General features: G+C 42.6%; 1 protein-coding gene and 1 long non-coding RNA gene across 2 annotated transcripts; both read left to right on the top strand.

Moving 5' to 3' along the window:
• Nucleotides 1–13,115: 13,115 nt before the first annotated feature.
• Nucleotides 13,116–14,654, top strand: LOC109156275. The gene is made up of 2 exons (XM_019304129.1): nucleotides 13,116–13,348; nucleotides 14,186–14,654. The coding sequence occupies exons 1-2, from the start codon at nucleotides 13,116–13,118 to the stop codon at nucleotides 14,652–14,654; spliced, it is 702 nt and encodes a 233-aa protein (XP_019159674.1).
• Nucleotides 14,655–23,517: 8,863 nt separating this feature from the next.
• LOC109156356 lies at nucleotides 23,518–24,586 on the top strand. Its single transcript, XR_002050007.1, has 2 exons — nucleotides 23,518–23,555; nucleotides 24,483–24,586. It is a non-coding gene; the product is annotated as an uncharacterized LOC109156356 (long non-coding RNA).
• Nucleotides 24,587–25,069: the final 483 nt, after the last annotated feature.

A 25,069-nucleotide genomic window follows, 5' to 3' on the forward strand; every position in this document is an offset into this window, starting at 1 on the left:
TCCAAAATACATAATTTACATAATGAAAGTTCAAAATTTGATGTGAACATTTTGTATGTAAATTAATTTGAATTGTGAATATTTTAATTTGAATCGTGAACATTTAGTATGAAAATTGTAAATAGGTAAATTGTGAAAATTTAATATGTAAATTGTGTATTTTTGAATTCAAGTCTACAAAATAATTTGCCCTTAAAATTTGAAAGTAAAAAATGAGAGTCTATATAGTATTTTTCTATACTCATACCGTCATACGTACAGTAACAATATTTATTTTTAGAAAGGCCTAAAATAGTAAATAATAAATAAACTAAAAGTAAAAAAATTTCTTTTTCCGAATATTCGTATTAGCTAGGAGCCACAGTGCATAGGCGGAAGATCTGTGGTCGTCCCCGCTGCCGCACGGTTCCACTCTTCTCTACCACATCCTGTATGGTCTGGGGAAGGCGATTATACCTTTCTGTCACATGGAATTACAGTGCGTTAAAAGTTAAAAAATAAAAATAAAAAATACATAAATTAATTGATTAAGTTAAAAGCCTTTTGAAAAATTAGTAGTTAAAAAGTTTATGTGTTAAAAGAGAGAAAATGACATGATTCATGAAATATTTGAATTGATGATATTCAAGAAGGTAAGAAGTATTTTTCTTATATTAATAACTAGTAATTAAAAGTAGGATTTTAAGTGTCCAACTCTGAACTTTGTAACTGTATTTTGTTGCATGCGTAACAATTATAATATTTTTCAAGAGTAAATATCACTTTTGGTCCCTTGACTATTATCACTGAAGCACTTTTGGTCTTTGACTATTGTTTTTTTTTTCAAATTAGGTGTATGACTTTCTAACTAGTATCACTTTTGGTACTCCGGTCTAATTTTTCGGCCACATATTACCGGAATTCCAACTGAAAATATAATATGTTATAATTAGAAGGGTATTTTGATCTTTTCTGATGTAAGAATATTAGAATAGACAAAGAGAGGAGAGGGAAGGTTCAGGCTTCTCATTCATCATACCGAATTCTTATACAAAGGTATCATCATATACAAGGTAATAATGAATACATATATATAAAAGGTAGTAACCATATCAATTACAACTGCTACCATATATATAATAATGTCCATAATAATCATATTTATAACACCCCCCTTGGACATTATTTGACATGATCCTGTCTTGTAAGAACTTGCTAGAAAAACCCTGTGAGAAAAACCTAGACAAAAGAAGTATATATATATATATATATATATATATATATATATATATATATATATATATATATATATATATATATATATTCATGCCTCGTTAAAAACTTCACTAGGAAAACCTCTTAGGAAAAACCTAGTTGAAGAAAAGAGTATATGATATTTGTAAGAACATATATTGTACTGATTACCTCATTAAAAACCTTAACTTAAGAAAACCCTGTGGGAAAAACATAGTTAAGAGAAAAAGAGTACAATCATAAGCCTTCGAGGCATAATCGGCGTAATCTTCAGGATTTTGGGATTTGTCTACTTAAGCAATTATTTTGCAACATTTTCCCATTTATGTTACTATATCATACTCATGCCTCGTTAAAAATCTCACTAGAAAATTCAGTGGGAAAAATTAGTTGAGGAAAAGAGTGCATGATGTATGTTTATCCTTGTTTTAGATTAGCTGCCTCATTAAAAACCTTAGATTTAAGGAAAAATCCCGTAGGGAAAAACTTAACTAAGGAAAAGAGTACAACTATTAGTCTTCAAGACCCAATCTTCAGGATTGATTCATGCAAAATGATACTCCCCTCAAGATAACAATCTTTAAGTTTCATACATTAAATTTCAAAAAAAAAAAATGTATAGGGAAATTTTGTAAATACACATGTACAACTGACAATGGAATAAATATACTCTATAATAATCTCGTGACTCTTTTGAAGAGTCACGTGGTATAATATTGATATCATATTATCTAGTCAAAAGGATTTCATTATATATCCTTTTATGATTTGTGCAACACAATCTTTATTGACCCTTTATGGGACAATCTGGGTAAATATAGTACATCCAGTTTTGGGACTTGGCATTAAAGGGATACAAAAATAATAGCAAGTACCCAAGTAGCCCATTGTATATTGGTTTGTCTAAGTATCCAATCAAAATCATATATTGGCTAACTGATGTATACAAATTTCTTCAAAGAAAAACTCTATCTTCAAGTCAAGATAATACTTAGCTTTCCCAAGCTTTTGTTTCAAAATCTCCGTCTTTAGATATGGGCTGACATCATCAAACCCTTTATATATTTCATTGATGTTTTCCACCATCAATATTTACTTAGATAATAAATAATAAATAAGTTCATTATCAACCCTTTATCGAGCACACAATGGTACATATTATTCCTTCAATGAGGATATTAACTCCATTCGCAACCCTTTAAAGAGTAAATATAATGACACTTAAATTCTCATTTCGGGAATTATAAATCCATAAGGGATTTCTCAAAATAAATATTAACTATTTTAGGTCCTATAAAGACCTTAATATTTTAATGTGCGATTTTCACTTTTTCTCATTTTGAGAACTTAAAATCCTTCGGGGACTTTTGAATTTAATATTAGTTGCATATCTAATTTATTATTCTGCCAATGATGTAGCGGAACTTAATGCCATTTATCGTGAAAAAATATGTTTGATTAAAATCAATCAAGGGTATCTGCGTGAACCCATAAGACTACAAACTCGCTTTATATCATATCACCTCATTATTCTTATTTCTCTTTCGTGCACACACTCACTTGTAACCTTCGGGGTTAACTCTCAACGGTGTATTGTTATCAAGAGAATTATTAATAATTAGCGAGTCGAGCTATGCCTTAATTGCTCCTTTATACGTTAAATAGTCATGATGGCACTTCCGGTGCATAACTCTAGATCCAGATTATCATATAATGGAGCAATTTGTACAGGCTATTGTGTTGTCAACAACTATAATACTTTCATAAATCTCTCCCACATTTATAATTGTTTATGGCAATATTTAAGTCAACCAGATTCTAGACATTTCCCAGAACTTATTCAGATCACATCTGGTTGTCCCGCATCCCTAGTATTATGTTTGTTTGGTGCACCTATAAATTGACTAGGGTTTTTCGTCATCTGGACGAACGTCTCCAAGACATAATTATTCAAGGTATATCAAGAGTGACAATGTTTATTTACTAGATCTAGTATAATGATTCTTATATCTTACACCGATAGATCTCCTACACTTCTGGCATCAAGGAGTATCGATAGATATATTTGGTTCAAATTGGGGATGGTATATGGACTAGAGGTGTAAACGAGCCGAGCTCATGCTCGTGCTCGTTAATGATAGCACTGCTCGAGCTCGAGCTCGGCAATTGTCGAGCTGCTCGATTGTTCGAGCTCGAGCTCGAATTCGAGCCTAAACTCGAGCTCAAGTTCAGGCTCGAATCCCAGCTCGAGTTTAGGCTCGAATTTGTGCTCAATTTTGATCTCGAATTTGACCTGTTTGATTTAAAATTTAAACTACTTTGTTTTATAACTTTTATCCATACATAATTATTAAAGTATTTTAATTTCCCTCCCCTAATTATTATTTTTATATACTAAATATAATATAATTATATTATATATTATATATTATATAATATATTATAAGGCTTGCGAGCGGCTCGTCGAGCCACAAGCCTACAATACCTAAGCTCGGCTCGTGCTCGTTTAATCCACGAGCTGCTCGAGCTCGAGCCGAGCTCGATTTTGACCGAGTTCGAGCCGAGCGTTGACCGAATCGCTCACGAGCGGCTCGGCTCATTTACACCCTTAATATGGACCTAGTCACTCTTTTATGATCAGTATGATCAACAGATGTATTTGGCAGATTATTTGCTAATATCGAAAATATATCATCTTCTGAACTTTCAATTCAGTCTAACTAGTACATGGATTAAATAATGAAGATATTTTTATTTTATGGAATTTCTTGACATTCTATAAAATTTGAACTCTTATCTCCCCCTAATGCCGAGAAACAATCTTCATTAAAGTATGCAGTCAACGTACCTAAGGATATGTATATTAGTCTCCTATCATGTGCTCTTGACATTAATTAATCAAGAGACTAAGGCTTCTTTGGTAACCTTTTTAGAGGTACGCTGTGGTAATATATTGAAATAGACTGCGCACTATAAATAATAACGCAGTTAGGGAAATGTTTATATTGAAACCATGTACTAGGTATAACAATCCTTGATGAATTGATTTGTGATATGCAGTGAGTTAGATTTGGATTTCAAACAAAAGTATATCCCTAAAACAGATAATTCAATAATTTCTCCTTCACACATGCTCTATAAAATACTCATGTGGATAAGAAATTGTAATATCTAACTCATTATGTTTGCCCTCAGTGACCCAATTGGCCATGCCATAATTAAAAATTGGGTCTCTAAAATGTAAAGATTATCGCAACACAATAAGTTCTCAAATGTATATGAAATTTACCACAAGTGGCATATAAAATCATATAGGCAAGCATACACATTGAACAAAATGAGTGAAACATTCGACAATCTTAGGGAGATTAAACGCCAAAAGAAGTATAGATGTTGAAAAATTATCAAATATCAACAATTTGTTTGCTTCAGGCAAACCAACATGATGTGACTCACTTTTGGCAGTTAAGCACATAGCATTTTTGCATAGTAGCATAGCATTAAAAATAGAAGTTGCAGACTTCTCACGAGTCATGAGTCATTGGTCACTCAAAGAACTACTACTAGAGTACAATGTGACTATCATAAATGACATGCAAGATAACGAGTGACAGATAAATTAACGTTCTTAGTTTGCCTTCTAGGCAAAACTATATTAAAAAAAATTAGGTACTATCCTTTTGTGTAAATATTCAAATTTGGTATTTATTTCAATGTCAAAGACTCGTGTGAAACAATGCTATAATAAATTAGCGCAACCAATAAACTTGAATTTGGACAAATAACAATTGACTTTTAAATAAGTACCAAGTCAATTTTTACATTTGGGGAATTTGTCCTGGTGCTATCATATAATTGGTGCAATAAATTCGCCTTCTGGGCAGCTATATCCAATATTATTTATGTTAGATATCACAATATTTACACTCATATAATCTAGTCAATATCACAAGATCAAACTAATTTAAGGTTTAGCAACGACAGGTGCAACCTAACAATGAAAACCTATATTGAGAATTCATGCTTTTGTCTCACTTATAAGTGGTGTGATAAATCTCAATAGCTATGACCTATAGCAAATAATTAATTGCGAACAAGAGAAATAACAAATTCTCTTGTATGAGCCTAATCAAGATATTATATGCTCAAATTTTCAAATAAGGAGAAGCATATTCAGTATATATGTGATATATGCATGTAGCACTTATAACTGTATATCCATAAAAACTAAACTCATATGGGTCATGCAAATACAATATCAATATGGAGTAGCATGATATGATATATTCCATTAATCCATGAAATAAGAAGGATTATGAAAAATGTACCGTTCATCGAAGGTAATGAGAACATGATCGCTGCCTATATACCATGTTTCCGCCTTCATTGTTTTCACAGCAGCAACAAATTCCCTACTAGCAATGTGCCTTTGATATGCACAACTAGTACCTCAAATGAACTAGTAATTATCTTATTTGATGCTAAAATCTACTGCATCAACAATTCTTCTGTTCAATAGAATACTCCTTAGCATTAGCCACATTTGTATTTGAAGCTCGTGATGGTCCTGATGCTACAGCCTTTAGGGTAACTTAGTAAAGCACCCTCTCCACCAACATTACATTAGCAAATAGCCCACAGATATAACAAAATCACAAAGGTGCATAAATAGATAATCGCACATTCACACACGTGATTTTGAATTAAAGTAGCAACCTCTACTCTTATGACTGACAATGGCATATGTTATTAGATAATAAACAAATTAAAGTCAACAAATTAGAATATGGTGGCTGACCCTTTTCGTCCACCATGTAAACGGGTGGGTGCTCTCTCAAAAAAAACAATTCAACAACACATTTAATAATATCAAAACAACATGAAATGTTAAAGAGGTGCTGCAAGTTACCAAAAGTTCATCAAAAAAAAATCCAAATTAATCTTAAATAAATAAGATTCAAATTCAAATTTGGATTTTGAGCACAAGATGCCGGCCAACGTGTAGGCAGATGTATGATTCTATATCTGTAGCCTAGTATATATAAGATCAAATATTCATCTTCACAATCAAATTTCACATGCATATAATATATGATTCCCTACAGATATACACAATAGCTTTGAATATATGGAAAATGATCATTCCAATGCATGCAAGAGGCCGGGAAACAAATAAATTCATATTTAAATGCATTGTACCATGCTCTTGACACTACAGATGTCCCATTATTCTAGTGAAAAAACATGGCAATTTCTAGTCCAATAGGCAAAAGGATGCAGAAAACTAGAAACATGAAAAGAGGTATATGTAATTGAGAGTAATGGCAACGCATGCATTTATATTCCATGAAGGTAAGAACACTAGTGCAGCTAATATTTTTCTTACAGTGCCTCTAAAGCCAAACCATCCTACAAGCAAACAAGTTGCAAAATCAAGTTTCACTCAAGAACACAAGAGCCATTGCCATTTGCAGGAGAAGAAACCTATTCACTCTAGTTTAACAGTATGAGAATGTTTAAAAAATTTTCGTGCAAAATTTGATCATTCCTTATACCTCAGAATTCATGTAAATAAATTTTAACACATAGATCAACCACAGATATCATCATCAAAGTAGTTCACACGTAAACATACGCAAATAATAAGTAATAATTTAAAAAAATACCGTTCACACCAACGATATTGTTCCTCAAACTCTTCCCAGAACCACATTCTACGTTGCATTGAGTTACTATCCTCTCCATATTTGTAAACAAGGCACCACCATTTTTCTGCAATATCATTCATCAGATCAATATCCTCCCATCATCATCCATTTGGAGCTCAATGGTACAAGCCAGGGATCCAACTTCAATCGTCGCGGACGTTGGCAGTCCCCTCTTTGTCCGCTCCTCAATCTGGCCACCGTCGATTGAACTAGGGCGGAGAGGTCGAGGGTGAAGCCGACCGGAGATCTACGCTTGAGGCCTGCGTACCACCGCCGTTCACGCCGTCTATATATGGAGAAAGCACCGAAAAAGGGATGCATCGCCGAGGGGATCAGAAGCACAGAGAGAAATGAGAAGACAAAGCGTAGGCAAATCGTCCGTCTCTCGCATCAGCCGATCGCAGAAACCGCTCGGTGGGGCCGACCATTTCTACCTCTGCTGTCACTGTGTCAGGAGGTCGGCGATGGAGGTGAAGATGATCCGCCGATTAAAAAGACACTGGATGAGCGGGAAAAACCCTTACGTTCTACGCCGGCGCGATGAACTCGCGGGTGTGGCAGGGTCTAGTGGCGTCGTGTGGAAACGACTCCGAGATTTCCGTCCTCCGCAGCCACCTGAAAACGCCATACTAGGAGGCGCTCCTCAGGAGTCGAGATCAACACCGCCCGAATCGGCGACGCCATCTACTACGGCTGCGTGGCGGTGATCCTCGCTGACTTCTACGACCTCCCGTTCGCTGATGTATTGAACTGGGAGAGCTTCTCGGATGACGAGCACTTCCACCATACGCCAAAGCAGATCGGGAAACGTTTAGGTTTACCAAGATGTAGAGCAAAGCGCTTATAACATGTTGTAAGAATATTAGAATAGACAAAGAGAGGAGAGGGAAGGTTCAGGCTTTTCATTCATCATACCGAATTCTTATACAAAGGTATCATTATATACAAGGTAATAATGAATACATATAAAAGGTAGTAACCATATCAATTACAACTGCTACCATATATATAATAATGTCCACAATAATCATATTTATAAGATTTTCAAATTTATTTTATTTTCCTTTAAAAAAAAAATTTCCTCCCCTTTCTTCCTCAGCTCTCCGGACCAAAGATGGAAATGAAATAATTTTAAAAAGACCAAAATACCTTCTAATTATAACTTATTATTTTTCCGGTTGGAATTTCGACAAGGTTGCAAAACTCGGCCGCCTAGCCGCCCGCCTAGGCGCTAGGCGGCCCCGAGCCTTGGAGTTTTGGCCAAAACTCGGCCGGCCGCCTAGGCGGCCTGGGCGGCCAAACTCGGCCAACTCGGCCGAGTCGGTCAACTCGGCCGAGTCGACCGATTTTGTCCGATTTTGACTGATTTTGTTCGATTTTGACCGATGTCGTCTTTCATTAATTATTGATTTTAATATTATTATGACATTATGACTTATAAATTATCATTATTTCATTTATTTAGATGTGTTATTTGAGTGAACGTTGAAAACAACCTCATTAAAATTGTCGAACTACAAGTCTGTTACTATTTTTTTTATTTTTTTTGGTGCCCGCCTAGCGCCGCCTAGAATCCGCCTAGGCGCCGCCTAGACCGCTTAGGCGCTAGGCGCTGCCCGGCTGCCCGACTAGCGCCTAGCGCCTACTGCAACCATGAATTTCGATAATGTGGCCTTGGGTTTAATGATGGTTATGTCCTTGAGTTTATGTCCTTGTTTTTATTGCTGTGTTGATTGTACATTATGTTATGAATATTGTACATTATTTGTTTTATGACAGAATTTCCTAAACATATTCTGTTACTGTCAAATGCTACTGCATATTCTGTTAAATATTATTAATTATTTATTATTAAGGTTGGCAATTGCATAAATGAGTAAGACCTAAGTCCGCGTTTCTTAAACTTCTATTTTCATCTACCTTATCGCGAACTAAGACTCAGACAGTCAGATATACGTTTCTTCTTCATCTTCCTTCATTGCTGAGAATCAGGTATTGTACGTTTTCGCTTTCACGGAATGGATAGAAATCTCAGTAGTTTCAAATTATTCAGGTTTCATCTTCCTTATCGTACAATAACAATACGTTTCCGCTTTCTCCGTCTCAATTTGATATCGCAGAGATTGGGATGTGATGGAATAATTACGGAGCGAAGCAATATAGAGCGGATCACACCCGGCACCGAGTGGACTACACACGCGGCCGGACAGACCATGGAGAGGTCTACCTATCACGGGGTCCCCGGTTACTATGCACACGAAGTGACGAACCACCCCGGGGTCGGCCAACATGGGCTCAGCACCCCGGGGTCGGCCAACATGGGCTCGGCATCTCGGGGTCGGCCAACATGGGCTCGGCACCCCGGGGTCGGCCTACGTAGGCCGACCACCACGGGGTCAGCCGGCACACCCGAGGTCGGCCTACGCAGGGTCAACCAACCCCGGGGTCGGCCTGGCGTGAGGTCGGCTCGCCGTCGAGCCGACCTCCACGGGCTCGGCCTAGCCCATGGCCGGCACCTTGGTCGAGCTCCGCGCTCGGCCAAGGACCAGGTCCTCGCGTGGAGCGAGTCCCGCGGCTCCTCCCGCGTGACACGGGCCCGGTCCGGCGGGGGGTATAAAAACACTCCCCCCCTGGTGTCCTATTCAAGTATCTCCTACCTTCAGACAATACTTGTAACGTTATCACACGTCCCCAACCTCTGTAATAGTACCATACGCTCAAATAATACAATATTTATCATTTTATTATTCGTTCGTCATATTCAATCTTATATACGGGTTGTATAATCCGGACCCCCGGGTTCATATAATCCATCATTGGTGCCCTTGTTGAGAGCGGTTTGATAAACATTATTTTTTTTTGTTATTTTTAATAATCTTTTTATAGTTAATTTGTAATATTAATTAATTTTATATTTATTTTTATTTATTATTGTTATTATTAGTAGCTTTGATAGTTATTCAATTTTAGGTTGTTTTAATTATTAAATTTGTCTATTATTTGAATTCTGTCAGTTTAATAATTCATTGATTCTAATTTAATTATAATATTATTAATTTTAGTAGTACATGTTCAGTAGGAGTTTAATAAAGGTAGATTAGTTATATATGATATCTAATAAGATTATTATTATTATTATTATTATTATTATTATTATTATTATTATTATTATTATTATTATTATTATTATTATTTAGGAACAAAGGACTCGCAGACTTTTTCTCTATCAAAGCTACGATCCTATTGAATAGCTGAAGTTTCGGACTAGACCGCATCGGAAGACGCAGCAACGTTCGGTACAGCTCCGATTGGACTGAGGATTATAAATAGAGGGTAGAAGGCATAAAGTCCATGATAATCAATCGTCCCGGACCAATTCCGGTGGAGGTGAACAAAGACTCTTCGATTGGCGGTAGAGATTCCAGGCGGCGACTTGTCCGGCACAAGCAGTTCTTGGCGGTGCGCAGCAATAGCATTTTTTGGTTCAATCAGCTTAGTTTTTCATTAATCTTTTCAATTTGCTTAGTAAATTGCACTGTCGATTTTGATGATTGCTAGTAGAGCTTTTTGGTTTGGCAACAAAGACTCTGAATTTGTTTAGATAATTGTTTGGCAGTAACAATTGCACACGCCATTTCCTCATCCAACAAAGACTCTGAATTTGTTTAGATAATTGTTTGGCAGTAACAATTGCACACGCCATTTCCTCATCCATTCATTCCTTTTATTTACTCTATCAAGATTAAATGTTCTGATTTTTTAGCTCTATTACATTGTAGTATCTGTTCATATACTTTCTCAACCTACTGAAACACAAAGAGCTAATAACGCCTCAACTGAGGCTCGAACTCACAACCTTCCAAATGGAAGTCTAACCCGGGTACCATTAGACCACATAGTCCTGGTAAATGTTCTGATTTAATTGCTGTTAATTTCATGTTTTTAGACCTTTTTAATTTGATTTTTTAGTTAATATTCTGGTTCATGGTAATTTACTTGTTCACCTTCTTAAGTTTTGATTCGATTATTCATTCGTTTAGCTTTCAGAATTTTAATTATTTGATTCCTAATTAATTAGCATTGAACCTTTAAATTGTGTAATTAATTATTTTAATTTCAAGTTATTAAATTGCCGATCTGGTTAATGTTTCTCGAATTTATTCGATGTCTTGCTATTTCATTATGAGGTTATAAAAATATTTTTTCCATTCGTTATTTTCTTCTTGGTAATTTAATTAATCCATTCTGATTATCAATTATGTTTCCTTGACTTCAGATTAATATTAAGTGTTCTCATTCAATTTAATTTCACTGCAATTCAAACTTTATTTTCTCTTTCCACTCTCTTAAGTAATTAAATTGCATTGTAACAATTCTTTGTGGGATCGACCCTTGCTATTTGCACATTATCACTACACCTGATTCGTGCACTTGCGAGGACTATATTAAAATTGTCCATTCGCAACGATGACAGGATCCGGGTCGAACACCCACAACTCGCAGGGTTCACGCAACACACGCGACCTCTCCCTTGCCAACTACCCCAACGGGACCGTGGCAAGTCGGCAGATTATGCCCGTGGTGGCGGGAGGGGACCTCAGAGATCAGATCAACGGGAGTCGGCGGGGGACAGTGGAGGACCTCCGGGGGTTGCTCACCAACAATCGCCCGCTCAATGGGACGGCGCCACCCGTACCATCACCGATCCTGACTCCCCAAGAGGAGGCCGCCGCACTCGAGCAGGCGGCGGGCGTGCTCAACCGTGTTGCGGCAGGGCTGCGACAGGGTGCCCCGACACCTCCACCTCTGACCCCCCAGGGGGGCATGGTGGTCCCAGCACTCATGCGCCCCGAGCACCCGGGACGCTGGCAGAGGGAGAAGTTAACTCGCCACAACCATCTGAGAGGCGAGGCGAAGCGGAGGCCAGCAGGGGCCGGCACGAGCAACGGGAAGAGAGGAGGACTCGGTCAACCCGGGCCACATCTACGCTCGGGCAGTTGGGTCCTCGAGTGCCGGCACGAGACCGCCTAGGGCTGAGGCCGGCCGTGAACGCTAGACAAGCGGAGTTGTCGTGATCGCGGAGGTCCCGGAGCCGTGAACCTCGTGTTCCCCACCAGTGGAGCGCTCGGGGGAGACCAGAGGCCAGCCTCCAAGCTCCTAGCGCGACGAGATGGATCAACTGCGCAGGCAGATGCACGAGTTGCAGCGCAAGATCGAGGCGCGCGACGAGTCACCGGAGCCTCGGGACGCCTTGGTCACACCTTTCGCGCCGAGCCCCTGCCTCGGGACTTCTGATTCCCGGCCATCAAACCCTACACGGGGGCGACGGACCCACGGGATCATCTCAACAGGTACATGGCGGTCATGATGATGATAGCTGTCAATGACGCCATCATGTGTCGCGGCTTCTGCACAACTCTGGATGGCCAGGCCCAAGACTGGTTCGGGTCCTTGCCGGGGGAGTCCATCCCCACTTTCGCCGTCCTAGCTAAGAAGTTTATGTCACACTTCGCTGGCAGCATATAACGAAGGAAGCAGTTCGCCGACCTGTGCTACCTGAAGTAACACAAGTCGGAGACCTTGACGGAGTATCTGAGTAAGTGGAAGAAGGAGGCCATGGGGGTGACCAATTTCGACTAGACCTGGAAATTTGTGTATACGGGTTCGTTAACGGGTCGACACGAGAGGCGGGTCGACATCTGAGAGGCGAGGCGAAGCGGAGGCCAGCAGGGGCCGGCACGAGCAACGGGAAGAGAGGAGGACTCGGTCGACCCGGGCCACATCCGCACTCGGGCGGTTGGGCCCTCGAGTGCCGGCACGAGACCGCCTAGGGCTGAGGCCGGCCGCGAACACTAGACAAGCGGAGTCGTCGTGATCACGGAGGTCCCGGAGCCATGAACCTCGTGTTCCTGGGCCCCAGGAGCTGACCCCACCAGTGGAGCACTCGGGGGAGACCAGAGGCCAGCCTCCAAGCTCCTAGCACGACGAGATGGATCAACTGCGTAGGCAGATGCACGAGTTGCAGCGCAAGATCGAGGCGCGCGACGAGTCACCGGAGCCTCGGGGCGCCTTGGTCACACCTTTCGCGCCGAGCCCCTGCGTTGGGACTTCCAATTCCTGGCCATCAAACCCTACACGGGGGCGACGGACCCACGGGATCATCTCAACAGGTACATGGCGGTCATGATGATGACAGGTGTCAATGACGCCATCATGTGTCGCAGCTTCTGCACAACTCTGGATGGCCAGGCTCAAGATTGGTTCGGGTCCTTACCGGGGGAGTCCATCCCCACTTTCGCCGTCCTAGCTAAGAAGTTTATGTCACACTTCGCTGGCAGCATACAACGAAGGAAGCAGTTCGCCGACCAGTGCTACCTGAAGCAACACAAGTCGGAGACCTTGACGGAGTATCTGAGTAAGTTGAAGAAGGAGGCCATGGGGGTGACCAATTTCGACTAGACCTGGCAATTCGTGTACACGGGTTTATTAACGGGTCGACACGATAATGACACGAACACGATAATGACACAAACACGACACGATAAGGTTAACGGGTTCAAATTTGTAACACGTACACGAACACGATTTGTTAACGGGTTAAACGGGTTGACACGATAGATACATTTTGTTTATAGGTTTCGGGTCGTATCGACACGGTATAACACGAAACACGTTTAAACCCACTAAACCTATTAATATATTAAAAAAACTAAAATTTAAAGTTAAGTTATATATAAAAGAAATAAAACCTACAATTCAATCCATCAAACAAACTTCAAAAATATTCAATTTATAACATTCATAAATTAATAAAAATCCAAAAATCATTATTAAGGAAGTCCATGCTAGTTTTAGAATAAAATTGAACACAATAAAAATTCAAACTTCATATTGTTGAACATCAATAATTGGTGTAGGATTTTAACCTAATATAGTAAATTCATCCTTAGTCATGTACTCATGTTCATGATATCTTTTGTAATCTCATTCATGACAATGGTTCTTAGCGGGTTCTAAACAGGTTTGTGTAAACGGGTTCGTGTAAACGGGTTAACACGATAATATTAACGGGTTAAATGGGTTCTTAATAGGTTTAACAGGTTGACCCGTTAAGATACGAAACATAACGGGTCCTTAATAGATCAACCCGTTAACGACCCGGGACATGTTAAGGCTAAACACTAACCCGTTATTTTCGTGTCCGGTTTCATGTCGTGTTAACGGGTCGTGTCCATAATTGCCAGGTCTAATTTCGACGAAAGGTCCGCCATCCTGTTCTTCACCAACAACCTCAGGTCCGGTCTTTTCCACAGCGACCTCGTCTGGAACGAGCCCAAGACGTACACGGAGCTAATGGACCGCGCCGCGCGGTATGTCAATGCCAAGGCGGCAGAGAAGAGGAAGAAAGAGGAGGAGGAGGGCCGGGGCCGGAGCGACAAGGCGCCTCAACCTCAAGAGGACCGTCGCCCATCACGGTCACGCCGTGATCGGGGTCCCCGTCTAGCCCCACTACGACACCTGACCCCATTGACACAGCCCGTGACCGTTATTCTGGACCATGTGGAGGACATGGGCATCGTGTCGTTCCCCGAGGAATGCTTAAAGATCTCCCCCAAGGACGACCCGAAGAAATACTGTCGTTTCCATCGGCAGCGCGGGAACGACACGGACGAGTGTATGGTCCTCAAGAGACAGATCGAGGAGCTCATCTAGCGGGGGTACCTAGGCCAATACGTGAAGAGGATATGGCAGGACCCCGCCAAAGGCCCTGAAAACACCCGGAAGAAGAAGGGCGGTGTCGGACCATCCGCCTCTGCCCCGCGCAAGAGGGAACTCGGCCAACTCACGGAGGACGAGGAGACCGAGCCAGACAACCCGCCAAAGAAGAAAGTCATCCACGCCATCTTCGGCGGCCCGGAAGGTGGAGACATGCCCACCGAGAGGAAGAGGTGGGCACAAAGCCTATACGTGGGGGAGGTCATCCGGGTACCCCATGAGCCGAACCCGCGGTGGAGACGGAAGAGGTCATTCTGGACCTCAGCCGACCCGACAGGATGGTGAAGGTGGGTACAGGCCTCCGGTCGACCTCCGGGGTCAGATCATGGAGGTCATCCGCAGCTACAAGGATGTGTTCGCCTGGGGTCCCGAGGACATGCCGGGCCTCAGTCTGGAGGTCATCACGCACAAGCTGGCGGTGGACGCCAAAGCCAAGCCGGTCCAGCAGCGGAAGCGCTACCTCGCCGCGGACAGACGAGAATTTGTGAAGAAGGAGGTCGACACCCTCCTCGAGATAGGGCACATAAGGGAGGTCCTATACCCGGCATGGCTCGCGAATGTAGTCCTCGCACTTAAACCACCTACGTGGAGGATGTGTGTGGACTACACGGACCTCAACAAGGCATGCCCCATGGACCCCTTCCCGCTACCCAACATAGACCAGCTGGTGGACCATACGGCGGGATGCGCGCTCATGAGCTTCCTAGACGCCTTCCGAGGGTACCACCAAATCTTCATGCACGAGGACGACGAAGAGAAGACGGCGTTCACTACCCCCGAAGGGGTCTTTTGCTACCGGGTCATGGCCTTCGGGCTCAAGAACTCGAGAGCCACGTACACAAGAATGTTGGCCAAGGTGTTCAAGAACGTCCTCGGCCGGAACCTCCAAGCTTACGTCGACGACATGATTGTTAAGAGCTCCAAGGCCGACCTCCACATAGCCGACCAGAACCGAGGTACCCCGAAGTCAAAATGGGGATGCGGACTTGCTCTCCAAGCTCGACCTCGGCACCCCAGAGCTTGTCTCTAAGATAACACAGATTGAGGACCTCCAGAGGTCCAGCCTAGAGGCCTACCCAGTCCTCCCCATACAAACTCAGCCCCCATGCTGGTTAGACCACCTGGTGAAGTACAAGAGAACCGGCACCCTGCCAGCAGACGAGGCGGCGGCCAAGGCAGTCAAGAGGAGGTCACCAACATACATACTCCTTGGCGACACCCTTTACAAAAGGTCCTACAACGGCGCCCTCCTCCGGTGTTTATACCCAGACGAAGCTAAGTCCGTCAAGGAAGAGATACATGAGGGCACTTGCGCGGCATACCAAGGAGCCTTCGCCATGGCGAGGAGGGCCCTATTGCAAGGGTACTTTTGGCCGAATATGGCCAAGGAGTGCGCAGAGTACGCCCGGGGGTGCCCGACTTGCCATCACTTTCACGCAAAGCCGGTTCGCCCAGCAACCAGCTATATGCCTATCAGCACGGTGATCCCATTCTCAAGGTGGGGAATCGACATAGTCGGGGCCCTACCCATGGGGCCGCGAAGATGAAGTACATAATAGTCTCCATAGACTAATTTACAAAGTGGGTCGAAGCCGAGCCCCTCGCCACCATCACGAGCACCCGGTGCACGGAGTTCGTACGGAGGAACATTTTGTACCGCTTTGAGGTCTCCATGCAAATCATCTCCGACAACGGGCGTCAATTTGAGAGCAAAGAATTTAAGGCGTTCTGCAACCAATGGTACATAAAACACACCCGCGTGGCGCTGGCATACCCACAGGCAAACGGACAGGTGGAAAACGCCAACAGAACTATAGTGGACGGCATAAAAAAGAACCTGGACGCAGCCAGAGGAACATGGGTGGAGGAGCTGGACACCGTCCTATGGGCATACCGCACCACCCCAAGAAGGGCCACCGAGGAGACACCGTTTGCGCTAGCATACAGGTTCGAAGCACGGGCCCCACCGAAGCCGCGATACCATCCTATCGGGTCACGGTGTACGACCCCGACCTCAATGAGAAACACCACGACGCCGACCTCCACCTCATCGACGACAAAAGGGAGGACGCCATAGTTCGTGCGGAGAATTACCAGCGTCAAACAAAGGCATACCACGACAACAGAGTCCGACGCCGCTACTTCCAGGTCGGCGATTACGTCCTCCGAAGGAGGGTGGCAAGACGATCCCAGGACGGAGGCAAATTTGCCAAGAAGTGGGAAGGACCATATGTGGTCGAAGCCATAATACGCCCGGACAGCTACAAGTTGAGGACCCCGTCGGGCAAGACGGTGGACAGGGTGTGGAACTCGGAGCACTTGTTAAAAGTTTACCAGTAGAAGCACAATTGTACGGCCTGCACCCCCCCAATAACGGCCCGGCTCCCCATAATAATGTCTTGTTTTCGTTCGTAATGGAATAATGAATTTCGTTGAGAAATTATCCTACCCCGAGTTGTGGAAGAACACAGGCACACGTGAGGTCGGGCACCGCGGGGTCGGCCGACAGACCTGAGGACGGCCATCTCAGGGTCAGCCCCCGGGAAGGCGGCTATATGCGCGGCGACCGCGACGGCCAGCTTAGACGTAGCACACACCCTAGGGGCGGTACGAGGTCCGGCCTCGCTTACCGCCAAACGGAAGGGTTTGGGGCACGAGTCGAAGGACTCCAACCCCAGAATCGCTAAAACGTCCTAGGGGCGGTACGAGGTTTGGTCTCGCCTACCGCCAAACGGGCGTAACGCAATATTAACACCCTAGGGGCAGTACGAGGTCCGACCTTGCCTACCGCCGAACGGAAGGGTTCGGGGCACGAGTCGAAGGACTCCAACCCCAGAATCGCTAAAACGTCCTAGGGGCGGTACGAGGTCCGGCCTCGCCTACCGCCGAACGGGCGTTACGCAATCTTAACACCCTAGGGGCGGTACGAGGTCCGACCTCGCCTATCGCCGAACGGAAGGATTCGGGACGCGAGTCAAAGGACTCCAACCCTAGAATCGCTAAGACGTTCTACGGGCGGTACGAGGTCCGACCTCGCCTATCGCAGAACGAGCGTAACGCAATCTAAATACCCTAGGGGTGGTACGGGGTCCGGCCTCGCCTATCACCGAACGGAAGGATTCGGGATGCGAGTCAAAAGGCTCCAACCCGATAATAGCTAAGACGTTCTAGGGGCGGTACGAGGTCCGACCTCGCCTATCGCCGAACGGGCATAACGCAATCTAGATACCCTAGCGACGGTACGAGGTCCGACATCGTGTACCAACCACGACGGAAGAGCTTAACGACCCAAGTATGGTGGCTTGGGGTCGAAGGGCTACCCTAAGGTGAGCCTGAGGTCCGACCTCATTTGCCGCTCGGCAGGGTCTCGGCCGACTTCCCAAGGAGGTCTTGGCGGACTTTTTCGATGAGGTCTTGGTCGACCTCTTGAGGAGGTCTCGACCGACCTCTCAGGGAGGTCGCGACAAACCTCTCGAGGAGGTCTCCGCCGACCTCTCGGGGAGGTCTCGATCGACCTCTCGCGGAGGTCTCGACCGACCTCTCGGGGAGGTCTCTGCCGACCTCTCGAGGAGGTCTCCGCCGACCTCTCGAGGAGGTCTCCGCTGACCTCTCGAGGAGGTCTCCGTCGACCTCTCGAGGAGGTCTCCGCCGACCTCTCGACCGACCTCTCGAGTGGGTCACAGCCGACCTCTTGAAGAGTTCTCGGCCGACCTCGCCTATCGCCATACGGATGAGCCACGTCTCCCCAACGTCCGGCTGAAGGAAAGCCTCAACGCCAACGGGGTCAATGTGAATCCGCTCCAAAGGGACATCATCACAAGCACCGTGTGGAAGGTCTGAAATCAAGTCCGGATTGGATGGAATGTCCGTGGCCGAGCCCCGAGGGGAAGTCAGATGAACATCTCCATTGGCCACCTCCATCGGGTTGGCTGGTGACTTCGGGTTTTCGAGTTCAGCCGGGAGACCCCACGCCACGTGGTCGAGGGTCTCGTCTCTCTTGCAAAGAACGAACTAAACCCTACGCTGCATCACATACTCTCCCACATTGTACATCTGCAGCCCCTGCACAGCCACGAGCCCTTTCCCAATGAGGTCGAGTAGAAGGTCCCCAAAGGTCTCCAACGCATGCTCGGCGAGGTGGGCCTTCACATCCTTGATGAACACCTCGGAGCCCTTGTAGCTTGACAGGGCTGCCTTTAAAGCCCACCTCAGAGTCCCTGTAACTCGACACGGCTGCCTTCAAAGTCTCCTCATGCACCGGGCGCTCCCGCGCATGGCTGGCAAGCAACTCGGCATACTTGCCCTCCAACGCCGCAGGCCTGCTCCCAATGGCCTTGTGCGCCGCCTCCAACTCTTTGCGACCCCTCATCCCGGCCCCCAGCTGCGCCTGAAGGGTCCTCAACACGCTCTCCATGGACGCCGCTCGGGCAACTGCTTGCACAACAGCAAGCATAGACGAAGGATAAAGCGTTAAAACACGAGGGGGTCCGTAATTATCAACCGGCTTTGGTACTCTCTTGGGCTGACGACTTCTCGCAGCCCCGAGAGTGGGGGACTGATGATGGAATAATTACGGAGCGAAGCAATATGGAGCGGACCACACCCGGCACCGAGTGGACTATGCACGCTGCCGGACAGACCATGGAGAGGTCTACCTATCACGGGGTCCCCGGCTACTATGCACATGGAGTGACGAACCACCCCGGGGTCGGCCAACATGGGCTCGGCATCTCGGGGTCAGCCAACATGGGCTCGGAACCCCAGGGTCGGCCTACGTAGGCTGACCACCACGGGGTCGGCCGGCGCGCCCGGGGTCGGCTGGCACACCCGGGGTCGGCCTACGCGGGGTCGGCCTGGCGTGAGGTCGGCTAGCCGTCGAGCCGACCTCCACTGGCTCGGCCGAGCCCATGGCTGGCACCTTGGCCGAGCACTGCGCTCGACCAAGGACCGGGTCCTCGCGTGGAGCGAGTCCCGCAGCTCCTCCCGCGTGACCCGGGCCCGGTCTGGCCGGGGGGTATAAAAATACCCCCCGGTGTCTTATTCAAGTATCTCTTACCTTCACACAATACTTGTAATGTTATCACACGTCCCGAACCTCTGTAATAGTACTATACGCTCAATTAATACAATATTTATCATTTTATTATTCGTTCGTCATATTCAATCTTATATAAGGGTTGTATAATCCGGACCCCCAGGTTCATATAATCCATCAGGATGATTGAAGCAATTCAACGGATTCAATGGGCTTTCTAATGTTTTCATCAAAGGTAAATTTATGTTTACTAATTTTATTCAACACTTCTTTTCGTTGTTCACCCAGTATGCCTTTTTTACTCCATCTATCCTCTGCTATTTAAAGACTCCATTGTACAACAGTGAAGGCACCACGGAACAATAGCTGCATTTTATTTTTTTTCTTTTCTAAAAATTTACTGTGTTTCTCCCAGCATAAGTTTCTTTAGAGGTTTGTTTTTCTCAACAACTTTAATTAATTATTTATGTTGTTAATTTGATTTTTTCCCTTGTGTATAACTATGTGATTCAGTAGAAAGACATATTGGTAAATACATATTGTTAGAAGTAGTAGGTCTCATTGTTAAATGTGGTTTCATTGATAAATGTCGTACTTTCCCTTGTGTATGACTTGTGTTTGCTTTCATGTCGTTCTTTCACTAGGATACCAGTTAAAATGCACATTGGATCATTAGTCTGTCAGTTAACATACCCCCCAAAAGTTCGAGTTGTCTTAAACATTTGGAATAGGCTTGTCTTCTTGTTGCTTATCCCTAAAAGGCCAGAGTGCATTTGCTCTATTATCTCCAAGTTCTGGACACTGATATCAAATAACAAGTACAACATTCATACGAGATATTTTCCCAACACATGCCACTAGGATCTATAATCTATTCCAATGATGTATATGATGTATAATAACTGAAAAGGCAGGCACAATGGTAGGAATTTGTAGATTAATAATCTAGAGTAATAAATAAACCAAATTGCTATTAACAAGGCTGCCTGGTAGAATCAATATTCATGTGGTCAAATAATCCGTTAAAGGTAACCTGGAAGAATAGCAGAGTAAATTGCTTAATTTCACCTTAACAGAAGCAGAAATTTTGGTTTCAGTTTGAAGTGTAGACTTAATTTGATGTTATATTCCATAATTATGCATACAAAACAAAAGCTTGATGTATTCCAATGGAATTTTTTATTATGGTATGTAGCTGTAAGAATTTTGCTTTCATTTCATTTGAACTGCAGACTTAATTTGGTTACTATTTTTATTTTTATTTTTTATTTTGCTTTATGTTTCTTTCTGATTTCTGAATTGTGAGGAATGAAATAAACCAACAGCTCTAGCCTAATGCCATTAATAATAGAAAGATTTCAACTTTGATTATGTACTGTTCTTGTATACCACAATCAGGCAACAATTATCATATTTTGATGACTATGGATTCATTCATATTGCTTGCAGACTACCTAGGATCAACATTTAGATCCTTTCATATTGTGAACAACAAAGTATAAAAGCCAATTAATCATTCAACTTGACATGCATGAAGGGATTGCCATTTTAGTTGTAGCTTAGTTACCCGTTGTCAATAATACAATGTAGAGTTTGTGACATTTTCCTTTCCCTATTTCATCTTGCAATTCAATTTTATAGTGGGTTACTATTTCTTGCTTTTTTAAGGATAAAACTTTTATGTTTCTTTTTGATTTCTGAATTACTAAGAATCTTGTATAGTTTTTATGCTTATGTAGTTATTATTATATCACTTCCTCTGGTATCTTGCTCCCTTATGATGCACATGCTTTCATGAATATCTTGTATTGCTAATATATATATATATATATATATATATATATATATATATATATATATATATTAACAGATATCCTCAAGGAATGATTGGGTTTATTATTATTATTATTTTTTTTTTCAGAAATGGAATCTCACATTTTAATCCCTCAAATCACAACTGAGATAAAACAATGGAGTTGTAAAGTTTGTGTTATTGAAAAGTTGAACACAAGATAGTCAAAGACCAAACCCAGAACCTTGTACAAACCTATAACATTTCAAGATGAAGCGGTTACTCCTTTTATCATTCATGAATTTTAAACATAATTCTATTGTGCATATTTTAAGCTTATGAATATTTGTTATATTTTGTGCTTAATTATTGACATCTTTTGAAAATATAATTATAGGGCAAAAAAGTTCAAGGAATGACTCATTAGAATGATATTGAACTGCTTGATGAAAGGCTCAAGTTATACTCCACATATATTATCTCTAATGCATTAGTCTCTCGTGCTAATGAATTTTTCAATGTCCCAGATGAGAAATATAGGTTTGTTTGGTCAATTAATAGAAAAAATCTTATACAAGATGTTAATGATGATCAACAATTGGATTTGCAACCTTCTTCTGACATAGATACAAAACCATTTGGACAATTGTATGCCTACAAATCTAAAAGACAAGCAATCAGTGAGTTTAGATTCTTCCATGTGTTTTTTATTTGTAATCAATTATTTATATTTAGAACATATTGTGTCAATCTAATTCTAATATTATTTGTAGATATCATTGGAGTTGTGATTTCTAAACTTCCAAGAGAATTTATTGTCACCAACTGGATAGGACAACAAAAAGCTAATGATTTTGTAATGGTTGATGAAGAGTATGTTTATTGAATTTATTTAAGTTTGAAAGTTTTGTCTATAATAGTTTGGAAGGAAGCATGATTAATTTACACCTTTATGTTTTGTTTTTAGATTATTTGCATGCATTGTGTATCAACAAATAAAATATTATTGTCAGCTAAGCTTGTCATGATCTATTTATAAATAACTTATTAATCTCTTTATAAATTCTTTAATAATCTCCCATGCTTAAACCTATAATTTTCACAATGTGGGGAAATTTTACGGTTTATCAAGGGATTGAAAGTGACAAAGAACTCTAATAAGGAGATTCTCCAGTTGTTCTTGGAAGAAGGATTACTGTCACCCCATATCAAGGTTTGAATGCGATCTTAATATTGTGGAGACTGCATTCTGGATGTTCCATTTTGTGTTATACAGAGTAAAAAAAAATCTGTAGTAGTCAAGCCTTTTATGCTCATTTCTTTAACTAAAAATAAATTGCCTTAATAAAACCATGCAAGCCATAAATTCAATCCTTCTAACTCAAATGTTGTCGGTAGGATGAAAGGAGGAACTTGTCATTTTCCTTATCAAGTGTGTTTAACATGTTAAATAGGAATTTCCTTACCTACAAGATCTGATTCTGGTGTAGAAGTGAATCCGTTTGGTAAACGTGCTGAGGCTCTTAAAGAATGGTAACCTAAATTCATCTTTTGTCTTTCAATTATATCCTATTTGTTGCACATACTAAATGGTTCTATGCTGTCGATAGGGCGACGGCTAATTCATTGGTTATTGAAAGATTGATTGTTGAAAAGGCACATAACAATGCTGTTAGTGAATTGGCAAGTCCTCTAGATCAACAAATATCACCAATTACAAATTTAAAAAAAGTCGTTTGAGCAGGTTTCTCACTAATGTTACACCCTTTTATTGTTTACATTTTCTTTTTAACTTCTTTTACTCATTTTTATTTTTATTTTGTTATTTTATGCATATGTTCAAAATTAAGCCAAAAGCAGTCTGGGTTAAATCAAAGATCACACTTATAGACAATGGAAATCCTACCTACTACATTGATTGTAACTATTGTGACAAGAAAATTAATTGTAATGAAGGTATTAAATTTTGATGCATGTTTTGTGGGCATGCCAATGCAATTTCTATCAAGAGGTAAATCTTAACTCTTCAACATACTTGTACACATACTTACAGCACGTTTGGTTCACAGAATGAGTTTTAAGGTAATAGGAATGCTATTCCATAAGGAATGGAATAGGCAAGGAATAGAATATAAATTTTATTCTATTGTTTGGTTCGCGGAAGGAATAGACTTTAGGATTACATTACAATGTTTGTTTGATTTAAGGAATAGAAATGAAATATATTTTAAAAGACATAAATGCCCTTATAAAAATATGTAATGGTGGCGATGGTGGTGGTGGCAGTGGCGTTGGTGGCGGCGGCGGCGGCGATGGTGGTGGTGGTGGTGGTGGCGACGGTGGTGGTGGTGGTAGCAACGACGATGGTGGCGATGGTGGTGGTGGCGGTAGCGGTGGCGATGGTGGTGGCGGTGGCGGTGGCGGTGATGGTGGCGGCGGCGACGATGATTGTGGCGGTGGTGGGCGGTGGCAGTGGTGCTGCTGGGGTGGTGGCGGCGGCGGCAGCGACGACGATGGCGATGGTAGCGGTGGCGATGGTGGTGGCAACGATGGTGATGGTGGTGGCGGTGCTAGGGTGGTGGTGCTGGTGGTGGTAGCGGAGGTGGCGACGACGACACCGGTGGCGATGGTGGTGATGGTGGCGGTGGTGAAATAGGAAATAAATTTAATTTGGGGGTAAAATAGGAAATAGAAACTTTAGGTTATTCCCGAGAACTCAGGAATAGCCTAATACCAGGGGCCCCCCAGGAATCTCTATTCCCCTTGCAAGGGGAATAGGTCATTCCCGGGAACAATGTTCCTAGGAATACAAGGAGTTACCAAACAGAAGAATAGGCCTATTACTGGGAATGCTATGCCATTCTAGACCTATTCCGTGAACCAAACAGTCCATTATAGTATTATTATTTCATAGTAATCACGAGGCATTTTTTTACAGATATAGATTAATTGTTGAGCTATTTGATGGGACAGATAGAATTGAAGCAACAATGTTTAATCGTCATGTGGATAAGTTATTTTCTTTAACCGAAACAGAGAATGGCAATGATGGCTTTGATTTTCGAAAGCTCCAAAAAAAACTTGATACACCCACTTTTGCCGTTGAGCTTAGATGTCAACCCCAATACCGGGGAGGAATGACAACAACTTACACAGTTGCATCTATTTGTGAAGATATATCAACTTCATCAATTACCGGTACTAAAATGAAACTTGCCTTTGGAGAATCTAGCTATCTAGTTGAAGACTCAACAAATTTACTGTCCTCAAATGTTGACAATCACTGTGTGAGAGAAAAACGTCCTAGACTTGAGTTATATTGTGATTTTCACTTATATGAAGTCTTTATGTTACTTTTGTGCTATTTCAATAATTCATGACTCAAGTGTCTATATAGACACAAATAAAAGTTATTGATTTTGAATTTTATGTTATATCAAGTAATAACAATAATTTTTATAATTGTTAGTTATGTTGTTGCTTGTAATCAATAATAATTTCATTACTTTAAATACATTATAAGGT

The sequence above is a fragment of the Ipomoea nil genome, unplaced genomic scaffold, assembly GCF_001879475.1.
Source record: "Ipomoea nil cultivar Tokyo-kokei standard unplaced genomic scaffold, Asagao_1.1 scaffold2705, whole genome shotgun sequence".
Lineage (NCBI taxonomy): Eukaryota > Viridiplantae > Streptophyta > Magnoliopsida > Solanales > Convolvulaceae > Ipomoea > Ipomoea nil.

What these genes read in the sequence shown, in the direction of transcription:
- LOC109156275 (XM_019304129.1), top strand. Translation starts at nt 13,116, where the DNA reads ATGGCGGTCATGATGATGACAGGTGTCAATGACGCCATCATGTGTCGC. An exon ending in AAGTCGGAGACCTTGACGGA is followed by an intron (nt 13,349 to 14,185) that starts GTATCTGAGTAA and finishes CATAATTGCCAG; the next exon opens with GTCTAATTTCGACGAAAGGT.